The sequence below is a fragment of the Hypanus sabinus genome, chromosome 15 (assembly GCF_030144855.1).
Source record: "Hypanus sabinus isolate sHypSab1 chromosome 15, sHypSab1.hap1, whole genome shotgun sequence".
Classification (NCBI taxonomy): domain Eukaryota; kingdom Metazoa; phylum Chordata; class Chondrichthyes; order Myliobatiformes; family Dasyatidae; genus Hypanus; species Hypanus sabinus.
Window position 1 is genome coordinate 15,498,551 of NC_082720.1, and position 16,513 is coordinate 15,515,063.

The window sequence follows — 16,513 nt, forward strand, 5'->3', positions numbered from 1 at the left end:
ACAACACATCACTGCATTTCACCAGTACCTTCCTGCTCTATTAGAACCAGTCATTGTCTGACACTTAGTCACAAATGTCACTTGCTACTTATCAGCCTGTGCATGAATGTTATCTGGCCTTGCTGCATTCGTGAGTGGACCACTTCATTTGCTGCCGAGTTGCAAACAGAACAGGAAACAAGTGGAACTTGCAGATGCTGGAATCTGAAACAATAACTTAAATGTTGGGAGAGACAACCCAGCCGGTCAACTAGTGAGCAAGGAAAAGTTGGCAATGCTTTGAGCCTCAGAGTTGAATTTAGGTTGGGTCACTGTGACACAGAGCGTTGTGAAGCCATCAGCAGGCAGCCCCATTTCTGACTTTGTTGTGGAAGTACAATAATTGGTGATTAGCCTGAAGAGGGTTGACACTATCTAAGGAATCCCCACAATGACTCCCTGGTGCTGCGATGATCTCTTTAATATCACATGGTCAAGTGCTGTTGTATTATATCAAGTGCAATTACTCTTATCCCACATCTGGCATCCTTCTCTTTTGTTTGGACCAATCGTGCAATGAAATATGGAGCTGAGTGAGCTGGGCAGATTCTTGGTGACTAAATGTCACTTGACAGGTAGGCTTGGATTAAAGAGTAGACTACCTTGACTGTACTCATCCTAGTTTTTGTGAACAGGACTTACATATGCAGTATGAGGAGGAATTTCTTTAGCCAGAGGGTGGTGAATCTGCATTGATGCAGATGGCTGTGGAAGCCAATATTTAAAGCAGAGATTGATAAATAATTTAGATTAGAAAGGTATCAAAGGTTATGGGGAGAAGGCAGGAGAATAGGGTTCAGAGGGAAAATACACTCAGAGGTAGACCTGTACACCTGCTCATTAACACAAAAATATCTAATCAGCCAGTCAGTCATGTGGCAACAAATCAATGCAGACGTAGTGAAGAGGTTCAGTTGTTGTTCAGACCAAACACCAGAATGGTGAAGAAATGTGATCTAAGTGAGTTTGACTGTGGTATGATGGTTGGTGGCAGATGGGGTGGTTGAGTGTCTCAGAAACTGCTGATTTCCTGGGATTTTCATGCACAACAGTCACCAGAGTTTACAGAGAATGGTGCAAAAAAACAAAAAAAAAATCCAGACACCGGCAGTTCTGTAGGGAAAAAAAAAACACCTTGGTAATAAGGGAGGTCAGAGGAGAACGGCCAGATTGTTTCAAGCTGATGGGAAGATGACAGTACCCTAACTAACCACATGTTACAACAGTGGTGTGCCCAAGAGCATCTCCAAATGCATTACTGGTTGAACATTCAAGTGGTTGGGCTACAGCAGCAGAAGACTATGAACATACACTCAGTAGCCACTTTATTAAGTACAGAGGTACCTGAGTGTCAAGCTGAGTGCCTAATTCTTCTGTATCTTCTGGTCTTATGGACATTTGAAGGAACTTGAAAATTGGTTGTAGAGATAGGTTCAGGCCCAAAAGGTTTGACTAAAGGCATGGCTGGGAATTTGTGATATGTGGTTGGAAGCAAGGGATTATCAGATATGTGATTGGGAGTAATGAGTTGGAGCACAGGAATGAGACAGAGTGCCTAGTGGCATTGTGTCATAACAACAACCTTTCCTTCAACATCAGTGAAATGAAAGAGCTGATTAATGATTTCAAGAAACGGGGTGGTGCGCACATTCTTCTTTACATCAGTGGTGCTGAGGTTGAGACACGATTAAGAGTGTCAAGTTCCTCAGCGGGCACATTAACAATAACATCTTCTAGTGCAACTACATAGACACCATGGCAACGAAAGCTCAGAAGGCCTCTACCTCCTCAGGATGCTAAATAAATCTGGCATGTTGCCTTTGACTGTCACCAGCTATTACAGATGTACCAGACAGTAGATACCATTCTATCCAGATGCATCATAACTGCTTTGCTTGATGCTTCAGGAAACCACGGAGGCTGTGAACATTCCTCAGCACATGATGAACACTAGCCTCCCCTCCGTAGACTCTGTCGTTATGTCTCTGGGTAAAGCAGCCAGCATCATCAAATACCTCGCCCGTCCTGGAGATTCTCTCTTCTCTCCTTTCCATTGGGCAGAAAGTGTAAAAACTTGAATTCATAGACCAACAGTCTCAAGGACAGCTTCTATCCTACTGATATAAATAAGACTATTGAATGACTCCCTTGTACGATAAGATGAATCTTGACTTCAAAGTCTAACTCATTATGACTTGCCTGCACTGTAACTTGTAACACTTTAATCTATATTCTGGTATTGCTTTTCCCTTTCTTGCACTGCTGGGATTTGAGCTGCCAGCACAAGTAGTGCATGCTAGCTCGGTCTCATCGTTTAAGAGAAGTTTAGACAGGTACATGGATAGTAGGAGTATGGAGCGTTATGGTCCCGATACAGGTTGATAGGTTCCAGCACAGACTAGATAGGCTGAAGGGTTTGGTTCTGCACTGTACTTCTCTATGAGGCTATGACTCTGTGTGATGAAATAATCTGTATGTCTGGGGTGCAAAACAGTTTTTCACTTTACCTTGGTATATGTGAAGATCATAAACCATTTTGTTTTCACTAATTTAGGTAAAGGATTCAAAGATCATGAAAACATCAAAGGTGGACCTACCTAAGATGGGATCATTGCTTGAACTCCACACCAATAGTCCAAATAATATTGAGATTCTCATAACAAAAGACTAAAGCATTCCTGCAGCCTCCAATTAATGTGAACTGTCCATGTGGCTTCTAAGCCTCCAATAGAGGCAGGAATTTTCAGCAAGTAGCAAATGCGTTGTGCATCAGTAAACATTACTGAACTAGTCGAGCAGTAGTCCATGATTTTGTGTATCACGTTAACAGGCGGTGTGTTACCTAAAGTTAATTTCATTTTTGAAATATATCTGGACCCAATACTTTAAAGGTCACTACTTTCCAGATTCATCAGCTTAGAAATCATTAAATGAGTTTACAGAACAATGCCCCCATGTAGCAATTTGATTTCAGATAGTATTTTCAAACTAATTTCTGGGTCTTAGGCATTTTAGAGTGATTTTTTTCTATTTTGTATTGCTTAAATAAATACTAAAGTACAGTTCATAATAGTTCATTACACATGATATATTTGTTGGGAGAAGTAGAAAGCTGCTACCATTATTTTTTGTATACACATAATTTCAAATATTCAAAGTACATTTATTAACAAAGTATGCATGCAATATACAACCCTGAGATTTGTCTTCACACAGACAGCCATGAAACAACGAAAACCATCACCCTCTCCCCACTATGAGCAAAAAAGCAAATCGTGCAAATGGCAACAAAAAAAGCAAGCAAAAAATGATGAGCGATAATAATCAGATAATAAGAGCAGAAGATATTAGAAAATCTCAGCATATCTGGCTTCATTTGTGGGAGGTGAAACAGTTAGTGTTTCAGGTTGAAGACCCATTCTGATAACAGGTGTCTGATTTTGAACAGTTTCTCTTCCCACAGATGTGGCCTGATCAGCTGGGTATTTCTTACATTTAACTTTTTAATTTTAGATTCCCAGCTTCTGCAATTTTTTGAGATTCATAATTTTAAATATATTGGGGTGTAATTTGATTTAAATGTGTGTGTTGACAATAATCCTTATTTCACCCACTCTTCTCCTCCAGATGGCAATTCATCCTCTTGAGACAAAATACCAAAAGCTTCTGAAGATTTTGTTTTACACATGATATTGTGAAAAAAAATGAGTAAGTTCCTGGAGCATTAGAGCATTACAGTAATAAACCTTTCCTTCTGGACTTTCTCAGGCTCTGTATTTCCCAGCTGGGAGAGTTGGATAATGATCAACAATAGAAGCCCAGTCAATTTCTCCCCTCCCTTCCCTAAGCCCTTCTGTATAAGGAGCACAGATTCATTATCATCATGTTGATAAAAGCTTCGCTGTGTGTTGCCTCTCAGAATTCTTGTTACCTTGCATTTTCTAGATATTCAGTTGACATACAATGTTCCTGCAATAACTGGCACCAGCTCAATGTTGTACAATGGGTTCAGAACTTGAATGCTTGAATTTAGGACAACATGAAATGTCAAAGTTTCATAAATATATTTTCTCTAATTTCCTTATGACCAAGTATGTTTACTGATTACGGTTTCCTCAGGTGTTCACAGGATAGGGCTTCCAGTTGGTTGAAATGTCAAAACTGTATTGTATTCCTAATCTGAATAAGTTCACAGTTTCCACCTGCACAGTGGCACTACAAGTGACTATGTCAGACACAACCAAGAGTGATCTATCTCCTGCCTATCTAAGGAGGTTTACTTCTAATAATGTTTCTGGATGGGAGAGCTGGAAGAAATGTCTAGCACCAACCTAAGGGCCAGGTGGCCATCTCCTTTTTTTTAAACTCTATGGGGAATTTGCAATAGCTTTCTGGGGTTACCTGCCACCAAACAAGTCAAGGATTGGAGACCTGCTTTCCCCTTCCAGTGAAACCTAAGGGTGGATAATGAATGACAATATGAATCGATCAGTGGCATTTTTGATGTTGGGGCATTTCAGTTCTAAATCCTCATTGATCAAAAGTGCAGGTGTGACTAGAGCAGAGTGCTGTGTCAGTTAGGATAGAAAATGCCATTGCAATGTGACCGCCCTGATTTATTAGATCTATACATATAAAAGTAGTTCCTCTGGTGTGGTACAGTTGAAGCTAGTGCCTTCATGTAAAAAAAATCATGTTTTTCAAATGCATTCTTTATACATCATCTATCGCACTGCCCTTTCAGTATCTTCTTCGACAGCACTCACTCCCCATCTTAATCTTCAGGCTATCTATTGAATGGGTCAGGGGCCATTCTAGAAGTTCCATACACATGGTTTGTAACTGTGGAGCAATAACAGAGAAAACAGGGTAATATACAGTTTTTGACCCACTTTTCCCATAACTGGTTTGAGCTACTAGTGTTGCTTCTGTAACAATAGATACTTTTTTTCTCTCTCTCCAGTTTTTTTGGTACTGAAAATAAAAAGTAAAATTTGGAAAATATGTGTCATCATTTGCCTGTTATTTCAATATTCCCAGCCATGTTTGGTTGCATTTCCTCTCATGAAGTATCTTTGTGAACAGATATCAAACCAGGCACTGGGTCCCAGTAAGTTTGCACAAATAGCATATGCAAATTATTATAGCAAATTAACTTTATAAACTGTTATGACCTAATGTCATGTGCTACTTGCATGCCAGAACCACATGCATTGCAGTACAGCCAAGCCCTTGTCAAGACCATGGCAAGTGACCCACAGACAAATCTACTTCATATCCTTCATCCATTACTTTTATCAACATCTTAAAAATTCCACTAGATTCATGAGGCATGATCTATTACTTCTAAAACCACGATAATTCTCCTTTATGGCCTTTTGCACTTTCAGATAAACACAGATTGTTTGGAAAAGTACAGAAACAGCTAAATGAGTCATACTCCGTTCTATCATATTAAGTCCACTCCACTCCTCAGGTACAAAACTTTTAACATAAAACTCCCGTAAAGTGTCTATTGTGATGTGTTGGTGTTCTTTCATATAATATGAACAGCATGCAAGGAGTCAAAGAATAGGGGATAACTTTATTTGGTGCACTAAGTCAGCACCAACTATCAAGCATTATTTTACACTAATATTATTTTATTTTTCCCACACATCCATCATCTCCCACTTTAATTACCTACCTACATAATGAGAGTGATTTACTGTGGGGAATAATGGAATTAATTTGAACATTTTTGGAATGTGCCAGGAAGCCAGAAGAACCGGGGGGGGGGGGCGGGGGTCCTGTGTAATCAAACTTTAGGTGAACATGCCAAAGATCAGGATTAAACCTGGGTCACTAGAGCAGCAAGTCACCACAGTGCTACCATCTTGAGTCTGATTTGATAAGGTTAGGACACATAGTGAAATCAAATCTATCCTGTCAATTCATCAGCACTCATGTGCCCATATATAATCAGAAGCAGGATAATTTAGAAAAAGATAAAGCTTAAATGTGTGTTGAAAATAAACTTGATTCTGCTTCCATCATAATCTTGGAGCCTAAAATGAAAAAAGCCAATCTGTACCTATATTGTGGTTGTATCTTTATGGCTAAATACTAATGCCAGGGAATAGAAATATTTTTCCTTGATTCATGAAGCAGAATGCGTCTTCTATTTGCTTTTGACTCATTAAATCTTATAAATTGCCTCTGCAAGGGAGAATTCTTAGAGACGTTATAGTCGCTGAAAAGCCTGCTGCAAAAAGTTTGAAGTTCCACAAAGCTGCAGCCACAAAAAGGTGCATTCAATGCAATTATCAATAACTGATCTTTTTATAGAACAGTGTCTAAAATGGAAGTTATATGAGAAAGTCAAAGAATCTGCATGTGGAAGGACAAGCAACTACAAAGTTGGAAAATGAGAAGGCAAGGTGAATGTAGAACGTTTAACTTCTGCTATAAAACAAAGGAGGGACAGAATATCAAGTAAATCCTGCCCCTCAGGGGGATCTCGATCAGAGGAGGAAACTAAAATACTTTTCCCCCTTTTTAACCATTTCTTACCCCAGTAGCAAAATCAAATTAAATTATGATTGAAAACTGGACTTCTTGCTCTGTAACTTTTGATGAATACTTCGCCACATAAAATGTTCTTGACTTTTATAGTGTCCTTCAAGAACACTTCAGAATTACTTTTCCTTCTGAAGTGCAGTGTTTTAAGAAGAATTGACCTGTTAGTCTCCTCTGGCTGCAGATGAATGTTATGGAATGCAGATGAATGTTATGGAGCTGTCAATGAAACTTGCTCCTCCTTGGTTAAGTGCCAAGGCACCTCTTAAATTTATATGAGCACCAGATGAGGTACTAATTCACCATCCCATATGAATAAAAGCACCTGTGGCAAAACAACCCAGTTCTCAGTACTATATAAAAGTTGATCAGATGTTCAACCAGTGTTACAATCAACCAGCGTTACAAATCGTCTTGTAGTACAATCAACCAGTATTACAAACTGTGAACACTTAAAAGTCTCTGAACTAACTCAAGATGATACAACATACCCTCGACTGTTATCCTCAACTTTCTTTATTTCAAAAGCCTAAATGCTTCATTTATACTTTGCTCTAAATCTGGAGTCTCACTTTATTATTCAGTTCATGCTCCTTGACAAACTTTCTGAATGATATTTATATGTAATGAACTAAATAGAATAGAAACTTTAAACCTTCAAGAAATCTGCTTTTTAGAAAACTTTGGGCTGATTGCAGAGCTGAGAGGTAAATTTACTTAAATGGAAAGGAAAATTTGGGGGCATGGACTGAGTAGGAGAACCACAATGACCAGTTGTCTGCCTTGTAAAACAAGTAAAACTGTGGTGAATATTGGTAGCTCAGGTTGAGGTATTTGATATCAAGGTGTTTGTTGAGCTTGGCAACTAGCTTACAGATGTTTCATCATGGTCAAGGTGACATCCTCAGTGTGACAAAGTCTAGTTCTCTTCTTATATCTCCGTAAACTAACATATTGAAATAGATAAAAAACACAAAATGCTGACAGAACTCAGCAGGCCAGACAGCATCTATGGGAGGAGGTAGTGACGACATTTCGGGGGGAAACCCTTCATCAGGAGGATCCGTCTGGCCTGCTGGGTTCTGCCAGCATTTTGTGTTTTTATTTATTTCCAGCATCTGCAGATTCACTCGTGTTGCCTTTGATATTGAAATGGACACCATCTATGAACCCCTAAGAGCCAAAGAAACATGAGCCAGTCGAATTCAAAGGTCAACTGATGGTGTTGCCATCCAGGACCAAGGCAAATAGACAGAAGTGTATATACACATGAGTGTTTCCAGAGAGAAACACCAACAACTGCACACTGGGAATGTCACCTTGAACAGTGATTAAGCATCTGCAAGCTCAATAAATACGGCAAATTCAGATCACAAGTTAAAGCTCTGGTGGCTGAGCTGCATATTCAACTAACCTTCGGGGATGAAATTATCCTAATGACCTCTCTTTTTGGTGCTTTTGCTTTTACAGAAAAGGGACCATAACTTCAAAAGATGAAGTAAAGTTTTAGTGAATCTAAGCCCAATTGAGTAAAACTTCTACAGTTAACATAAAGTCTGATAGTACCCGAGAAAGCTTATTTCAGAAAAGGAAGTGCAGTAGGTGGATGGGAGACAAGCATGTGAACAGTGAAACTACTCCAATATATGGACCACATAAACAGACAGGAAATATGATTAAGTAAAAAGTTTCTCTATCTATTTCACTGAACTTTATATGTATATTTTTTGGTTGGGAATAATTCCAAATTGTTAAGCAATCTGCTGTAAGCATGGTTTTGGCTCCCACTGTGGGCTTCACATGAGGGCAGACAAAGCAGTAGCAGATAACCAAGATAATTCAGGGCTTTAGGTTTTTAAAGTTTGCAATAAGCAACGTTTTGCTATGTGATATCAATGAGATACAATTGGCTTCTTCCTTTCTGTGTACTCCAACACCAGGAGTTGACACCATATTGTAACTATATTTAAAGTATGTTAATAAATGTCGGCAAATAGAGTATTGGAAATGCTGAATTATAGAAAACACATTTAGTCTGAAAAAGAGATAAGGGAAATTGAGTGCACATCACAAATTAGATGGTTTATGCTTTTTCAAAGTAAGACATGGACAACATGCAGAATGTTGGGAGTACATGGGTTTCTGCTGTTACCTAGAGAATGCTTTCAATGCATAGGAGGTGATGTAAGTGTATGCTAATATATTATTGGTTGGCTAATCTGAGCACCTGGAACAAGAGTATGACTACCCAATGAGCAACAACACAGAAGATGGAAGATTTCTCATGTTACCTATGCTAAGGATTTTCAGCACTGGAGAGGGAAATTAGTCGCATGGGCAATTTCTGTATCAAACTCCCATATAAACTATGTTTGCCTGATTACCTCTGGTTTGGTTATCTTTTTCAACTGAACCCCCAGAAAAATAGTTTACAACCGAAATTAATTCAGGCAATCTTGGCAGCAGAATATTATAAAGAGCTTTTTGGTAAATGAAGTACTTGAGAATGGTAGCAACTGTGCTAATGCAGCAGGAGCTGATGAGATATTAATACTTCATTTGTACTAAAGTGCTGATTTTGGAGACAAATTTGTAATGTTCTCCAATCCTCTTGAGTTCTTGGATGAACAAAACTTTACTGATTATTTTCAGGACTAGGATATACATTAATGCAGTTCTTGGCTAAGTTGTGGTCTATGACAGCAGATCGACTTTGAAACACAGTTACAGAATTAGACCATTCTAGCCATCACATCTGCTCCACCATTCAATCATGGCTAATATTTTCACAACCCCATTTACATTCCTTCCCCCATAACCCTTAACTTTCCTTATCGATCAGGATCATTGCAATTATATGCACCCAATGACTTGGCCTTTGCAGCCTTCTGTGACAATGAATTCCACAGATTTGGCATACTTTGGCTGAAGAAATTGCTCTGTGCTTCAATTTCAAAGGAACATCCCTTTTTCTCTGAGGATGTGCCCTCAAATCCTAGACTTTCCTATAAATGGAAACATCCTCCCCATATCCACTCTATCCAGGCCTTTCAGTATCTGGTAGGAATTAATGAGCCCTTTCTTTATTCTTTTGAACTCTATCAAGTACAAGCCCATATAGACTCATCAATAGGATCCTCTTTATGGCATCAGAAAGTAAAAATGGACAGTTACATTGAACATTCATTGTAATACCGCCAGATCTCTTCATTTTTGGAAGGTAGCTGTGTACATGAGACTGGAGATTTTCAGGACTAGGATATACATTAATGCAGTTCTTGGCTAAGTTGTGGGTTATGACAGCAGATCGACTTTGATCTTTGATCGACTTTGATACATATATTTTATGGCTTATGTCTTGGTAAACTCATTTATATTGTAACTATTATGTATGTTTTTTTTCATATGTAATGGAATTTATATATTGGTAATTTCTTTATCAATATATCATTTGTATTCTGTCCATATTACTAATATTAATAAAAAGATTTAGAAAGAAAGAAAGAAAGAGATTTAGTGTGTTAATGTAAGTAATAACTGAGCATGTTCCTAAAATTACCATTTGTGCACTAACAGATTTAAAGTACATATAGTGTACCACTTGAACTATTCAATTAATGTAATTTGAGAGGATGTTTTAAAAATTTAGCTGACCTATTCAAAATCTTACACATTCAATCTGTCAAACCTGATATGCTTCATCTTAAATTAGTCCTGATACATCTTCTGCTCCTCCCTCAAGCAGAGCCTGAACTGGACCATTAAAGAATGCCATATATCATAACTAACAAACTTTAATATTTTCAATAGAAAATACATTCTGCAGATAATATCAAGGAAGGTAGTTCCACACTTGCTGGCATCGCTAATGTGCCCTTGTAACCACATCAAACTGCTGCCAGGCACCTTTTGTACATTCTACACGTGACCCTCATGGTATTTTCAGCTTGCTGGTTGTACTGAGTCTCACATAAATATCTATCTTCAGCCTTCTAAATATCAATTTTAAATTAAAACAAAGGATAACTGGGAGACCCCTCAATAATAGTACAGTTGTGTTTCATAGTATATACAACAGGACAGTCAATAGAACAATTGTTCACACTGATACAATGTATTTCTATGTTATGTTGACTATCCTGTTGTGCATTCTATTTATTACAAATTACTATAAATTGCACATTGCACACTTAGATGGAGAAATAACATAAAGATTTTTACTCCTCATGTATGTGAAGTATGTAAGAAATAAAGTCAATTCAGTTCAATTTATAGAATGTTGTGGAAAATTTAAATTGAGCAGCAGTGATGGATAAATTGTTGACTGCACTCATTCAGACTCTTCGACAGAGATTAAATCCTGAAATTAATAAAACTGGAAAAACTTACTTAGATCAACAATTACTGAGGACAATTGCCTGCTAAACTACTTTTTCACTCAAATATGCTTACCTATCATGTTTACAATTCCTGTACAAAGATCTAATTGTATTCTAAGATACATTTTTAAAGCTGAATATAGCTTGCCAAAGATGTGAGTCATGCATACTGTATATGGCCGAGGCAGCTACTGAATATCTCATTTGCACAGACATATTATAGATAATAATTAGATTTTCAAATATTGCTGTGTTTTCTCAATGCAATTGAATTTGCTACATATTAAAGATTTTAATAATAACTATTTTATGCTGGAGAAAAGTTATTTCTTTGCTTTAGAAAACCTTAAATCAAAACTAACTTTAAAATGCATAACAACAGGGCGGAGAATAGTTAAATGAACAAGATGATGGAAATAATCATATGGGAAGTATCACAAACAGACTTCTTGATCAATAGGTAGATATGCACTTATGGTGGACAAACAACCAGGCAGCTGAAAAATGAGGAAGCAAATCAAATGTCAAGTAATTGTAGATTGACTGGTGGATTGAATGGTAAACACTGAAGACAAGAATGGCAAGTTAAATACGATAGTCACCAGTAAGATTATGCACCATATATATGCAACAATTTTTCAGGCATGTTGCTGAGATTATACATCAATGTTATGGTGACAGTCACTTTGATGGTGAAGAACAAACTAAATGTGAAACGAAAGTCCCCATCACTACACAAGCAAGGCAAGAATAACATATTTAAGGGAATTGTTTACTCCGTTGTAATGTCAACAACAGTTATTGGTTCATGAACACATTCTAAATGTGGAACGTTGCTGTAAACACAGCTCTGGAGCAATGACAGAAATTCCACAGCCTATTGCAGATCAACTGTCCATGATAAAATTAAATCTCATCCTGTACTTCCTTAAGCTCTCCTCATCCAGTGATGAGTCAGAGTACAACTACAGAAATTTTCAATGTTCTTCAAGCATTAAATACACATGCATTTTAGATTTTACTTAAACCGCGTGGAATACACAAACAGGTTATCTGTAAGCTTTCACTTCACTGGTTTCCAAACAACATCTAACACTTATTTGTTTACTTTTGATGTTACAAGTATGTTTAACATAAAATAATGAAGTTTTGGCAACTGTTAGATTCAGCTAATGTGAGTCTCCAAATATTGTTTATATTTATATAAGTACACAGTGTCCCCAAAGACTATTGCTTTCTTACACCTCTAACCTCAGGGGTGGAGCAAAGTCACTTTTGTAGATGAAATATAGAAATGTATTAACAATATTATCATGTAACAAGCTTATCACTGTGTAATTATTTTACAAAACATTGTCTTTATCACTTTTTTACATAATTTCCTGTTGCCCTTTTATACACTTCAAAAGGAAGGATTATCTGCATTTGATCTCTCAGAGGAACTGGCACAATCTTAATCTGACTTGCAATTTATGTAAAAAGAACTAAATTTACCCTCTTAATAAAGCTTAATCCCTTTGAGGATGGTAATTGCAAAATATAATTTATTTTTGGAGGATTAACTGGATTTGTGTCATACTGTTTCTAAACTCCAGGAATGTTCTTAGTATTCTGCACCATATTTATGATCATTCAGTACACAAAAGTGGGCCACTCAGACTGAAATGTTTAAACTGGTAGTTTTGTGCACATGAACAGTGCTTAATCCCACTTCAACATTTTTTTTAAACTTCTTGTTCCTTCTATTGTTTCCTAACTTCCTCATCAATGCATCAGCTTTATTGATTTCAGACTTTCCTCATTACACATTCGTACCAGTCTCTGAGTAACCACTATTTCACCTTAATTCATTTCAAATTTATTTTGGATATTTATGTAGCCAAAGACTTTATTTTGGATTTACAAATGAGTTCCTTGAGAAAGAGTGTGTGGAAGGAATTGCCCTGCTTTGATTGTTGTACAGTGGGAAGGTTTACTGAATTGACAGTTTTGTTCTTTTTAGATTAGAACCTTTCATTGTGAGTGAGAAGCAAAACACCAATATGCACAGCATTGTATTCATCGAGATTCAAAGCACTAATATACTAGAGCTCAGTTATTGTGGTCCTCAAAGCTAAGTTAAGGTGTTCATCAAATGTTTCCCTTGCAAAGCTGCAAAGGGTAAAACTGATTCTGAAGAAGTTATGATCATTAGCAGTTCATGACAACTTAAAGTTAAGGAATAGGCAAAAATGAAAATCTGTAAAGGCTGCAGATTATACTACTTTTAATGACAATATTGTGATTTAAGAGATAAGGATGCATTCACCCTTTTAATCCAGAAAACAAGTTCTTGTTTGGGACATTGCTAACTGCAATCACAGTTTATTTATAAATTCTGTTATAATTGCAGTGTAACTTTGATATAGTTAATTCACCTTACTATACTGCAGATATTTTTGTGTTCCCCAGATGTGCTGTTAAGTCTCCAGCTTTGTTAACGTTATTAAATTGCATTATATCTACAAAGAGGACGGAATAGATGTGTGGTATAAATGTGTCTATGGGGCCGGTACCCCAGTGAGATTGAGTGTGGGGAATTGTGGTCCAATGAGAATCAGTGTCCCTGAGATCCGGACCCCAGAGTTATCGAGTGGAAAAGGAGACTCAGTGTGTGCAAATCTACCTCGATCCCACTGCTAGACTCACTCATAACGCAGACATTAAAAGCTGTTCCCCGAAATGCGTTCCCATTGAGGTCCACATTGTTGTAAGAAAGTAATCGGATTTGTGACTACTGCAGGGCCGTTTGCAATTTAGAAACTTGCTCTGCGATAGTATTTCATCAAAGCTTACATACATTCGTATGAAATAGTCAATTTTTAAGTCATTAACCCGAGATCTCAAAGCCTAAAAAGAACAATATTAAAATAATTGGACAATATTGTACAAGGTAGTAATTGGTGTGGATATTTCTGTTTATCCTAAATTTTTAAAGAAAAAATTAAAAAAATACCGAGTTATTGCGTGTCCCTTGTAAGTGATTTCAGAGATCAATTACATGCAGCTTAAAAAAAACATACACATTGATTACGTCCGACGAATTAAGTTACATCTGTTTTATAAGCTGCATGACTGAGCCTGAACCTCTGTAAATCCATTTCATCGCAAATGCCAATTCCGAACAGTCTGGTTCATTCCGCTTCTACACTTTCCTCGAATATCCGGCAAACATACACATCACATTGAGAGAACTTGTTTATCCGGAATTAAATGGCAATTCACTGTATAATGCGTGAATGAACCTCAAAATGCAATCTAAAGGTGTCATATTACGTGCGGGCCATGCAAGTACGTACACGTCTAATGATACAACATATAATGATGAGAAGCATTGATCGTGTGGATAGTCAGAGGCTTCTTCCCTGGGCGGAAATGGCTAACACGAGGGGTCACAGTTTAAGGTGCTCGGAAGCAGGTACAGAGGAGTTGTCAGGGTTAAGTATTTTTTTACGCAGAGAGTGGTGAGTGCGTGGAATGGGCTGCCAGTGACGGTGGTGGAGGTGGATATGATAGGGTCTTTTAAGAGACTCCTGGATAGGTACATGGAGATTAGAAAAATAGAGGGCTATGGTTAACCCGAGGTAATTACTAAAGTAAGTACCTGTTCGGCACAGCATTCTGGGCCGAAGGGCCTGTACTGTGCTGCAGGTTTTCTATGTTTTCTCGGTTTAAACCTCAATCTCCAAATGTTACTATCGCATTGAATAAGGTGCGTGCGGCCCTCTCCATGACCTCTGCCCAACCTTAACCAGTTCACCTTATAAATAAATCGTGCAATAAGAGTTCAATGTTAGCTTTTCTATTAGACAATTTTAAATAATGCCTCTATTTTGCCGTCTTTCTCAGAAGAAAGAAAATCCAGTGGAGATTTTCAGAACAGATTTATCTTTTAGTGACGTTTATTTTCTTCTTGCATTAGCTTTAAACACTTAAGTATAGACAGCAACATATTACAACAGCCGCATACATTAAAACAAGACATCCAATTTACATACAGTTACAAAGTACGCTTGTTCGTTTTAAAAAGTATGTTCTTGAAGGCCTTCCTGAAGTCCCTGTTGAAGATTGTGTAGATGATTGGGTTCAGAAAACTGTTGCAGTAACCGATCCAGAAGAAAAAGTTGAAGAGGGGGTCGGGGATGGAGCACTTCCCACAGATCGCCTTCAGGCTGTAAGTGAAGAAAAATGGAAACCAACAAACCACAAAGACTCCCATCACCACGGCCAGCACGAAGGTGAAGCGTTTTTCCCTCATCTGGGCGATTTTGCTTTTGGTGAGGGTTGAGACGGGCGCTCTTTTATGCTCGAAAGGCTGCGAAGCTTGGTTGTTGCTCCAGGACAAACGGTTTTGCTGCGCCGCCGGGCAGCAACCGGGAGGCTGCAGTTTCTTCTGGTTGGACCCCCGGGAGTTTTTTGCCTTGGCTTCAGAGGAGAAGCTCTCCTCCAGGTCGATGTCCTCCAGCTCCTCCTGCCTCTTGTGGCTGCAGGAACTCTGGCTGCTGGGACTGTCCGGGTCGACTTTCCCTTTGGCTGTGAAACAAGTCTCGGTTTGGGAAGACACCCTGTCCACTCCGTTCTTGGCCACCGACACCACGGCCGTCCTCTGCTTAGCCACCCTGTAGATTCTGAAGTAGACCAAAATCATGATAACACACGGAGCAAAGAAAGACACTATGCAAGATAAGAGGATGTACCAGGTATCATTATTAAGTTCACAGCATCCCTTGTGGCTACGATCAGTGTTCATGGTAACCAAAGGCGGGAAAGAGATGATTGCCGATATTAGCCACACAACGCCAATCATGCACTTAATTCGCTTGGGTGTCCTTTTTAGATTATATTCGACCGCTCGGGTCACTGACCAGTATCTGTCCAAACTGATTGCACACAGGTGGACAATGGACGAGGTGCAGAAGAGCACATCTAGAGCCAGATAGATCCCGCACCAGACGCTCCCGAAATACCAATAGCCCATCACTTCGTTGGCCAGGGAGAATGGGATAACCAGGGCGGCCACCAGGATATCAGCCGAAGCAAGTGAGACCAAGAACAGGTTCTGAGGTGGCCGCAGAGCCCTACTGGTGAAAACTGCCACCACCACCAGGATGTTGCCTACGATGGTGAGGAAGATGATGAAGGTGACCACCAAACTGATCAAGGCGGTGACGACCGGGCTGTAATGAGGGGCCAGACTGGTTACATTTGCCCCTTCCGATCCGTTCAGCTTAGGCTGGCCGCAGTGCTCCATCGCGATCACATCCTCAGCCCCGAACTTGCAGGCTTGCCACTTGACCAAAGGGCACTCGGGACTCACCGATCAACACTTGTCATTGAGGGGCATCTCTTTCGCCGCTCAGCTCGAGCGAGAATAATCATCGACGCTCTTTCCGAGACAACGCGGCTCAGAACTGTCTCTCCGACAACTTGTACTTGGCGTTGTGAGAGCGTCCAGCGCCGTGCGCCATGGACACCGGGGCGAAATCTCTTAAGTGTAT

At 38.9% G+C, this 16,513-nt stretch overlaps 1 protein-coding gene across 1 annotated transcript; it reads right to left on the reverse strand.

Annotated features, from left to right (window-relative positions):
• Positions 1–10,375: 10,375 nt before the first annotated feature.
• LOC132405314 (alpha-2Db adrenergic receptor-like) lies at positions 10,376–16,513 on the reverse strand. The gene has a single exon (XM_059990022.1). It carries the CDS (start codon positions 16,264–16,266, stop codon positions 15,016–15,018), a length of 1,251 nt encoding a protein of 416 aa, XP_059846005.1. The 5' UTR covers positions 16,267–16,513; the 3' UTR covers positions 10,376–15,015.

What these genes read in the sequence shown, in the direction of transcription:
- LOC132405314 (XM_059990022.1), bottom strand. Translation starts at nt 16,266, where the DNA reads ATGGAGCACTGCGGCCAGCCTAAGCTGAACGGATCGGAAGGGGCAAAT.